This window comes from Mustela nigripes, unplaced genomic scaffold (assembly GCF_022355385.1).
Source record: "Mustela nigripes isolate SB6536 unplaced genomic scaffold, MUSNIG.SB6536 HiC_scaffold_2075, whole genome shotgun sequence".
Taxonomy (NCBI): Eukaryota; Metazoa; Chordata; class Mammalia; order Carnivora; family Mustelidae; genus Mustela; species Mustela nigripes.
Window position 1 is genome coordinate 1 of NW_026741482.1, and position 822 is coordinate 822.

The 822-nt window shown below is 50.6% G+C and overlaps 1 gene segment (V, D, J or C); it reads left to right on the plus strand.

Annotated features, from left to right (window-relative positions):
- Positions 1 to 3: 3 nt before the first annotated feature.
- Positions 4 to 471, plus strand: LOC132008910 (immunoglobulin heavy variable 3-74-like; the record flags this gene model as incomplete). The annotated part of the segment is given in 2 exon segments: positions 4 to 43; positions 145 to 471. Coding segments are annotated over 2 exon segments (367 nt in total), but the record flags the coding sequence as incomplete, so codon positions are not given.
- Positions 472 to 822: the final 351 nt, after the last annotated feature.

Consider the following 822-nt stretch of genomic DNA (forward strand, 5'->3'; position numbering starts at 1 on the left):
GAATTTGTGCTGGGCTGGGTTTTCCTTCTTGCTCTTTTAAAAGGTAACTTATGGAGAAAAAAATATTGAGTATGTGAGTGAATGTGAGTGAGGGAAAAACAGGATATGTGATAGTTTCCTGAACAAGATGTCTTCCGTCTGCAGGTGTCCAGTGTGAGGTGCAGCTGGTGGAGTCTGGGGGTGACCTGGTGAAGCCTGGGGGGTCCCTGAGACTCTCCTGTGCAGCCTCTGGATTCACCTTCAGCAACTACTACATGGAACGGGTCCGCCAGGCTCCAGGGAAGGGACTGCAGTGGGTCGCAGGTATTAGCAGGGATGGAAGTAGCACAAGCTATGCAGACTCTGTGAAGGGCCGATTCACCATCTCCAGAGACAACGGCAAGAACACACTGTACCTGCAGATTAACAGCCTGAGAAGTGAGGACACGGCCATGTATTACTGTGCAAGAGACACAGTGAGGGGCCCTCAGCGTGAGCCAGGACAGAAACCTCCCTGTTGGCACAGGATGTGCTAAGCTGCAGGGGCACTCAGGGCAGCAGAGAGTGCTCAGGATCCACAGGGCAGAGATCAGACCCAGGAGCAGGTGCAGTGGGGAAGGGCTTCCTTTTGAGATCAGGGATTTCCTCTCCAGACTCTCGGATGTCCACAGGGATATATTTTTTCTTTCATCTCTAATACCTTGTGATCTCTGTGCAGCCAACCACAAGAATATAACTTTGCCTCCATACATCAGATATCTCACCAGTCTCTGGGGAACTTCCCTTCATCAACCTCTTCTATGTCCCATTTTCGTTCTCCACAAAAGCACATGCTGCAAATTC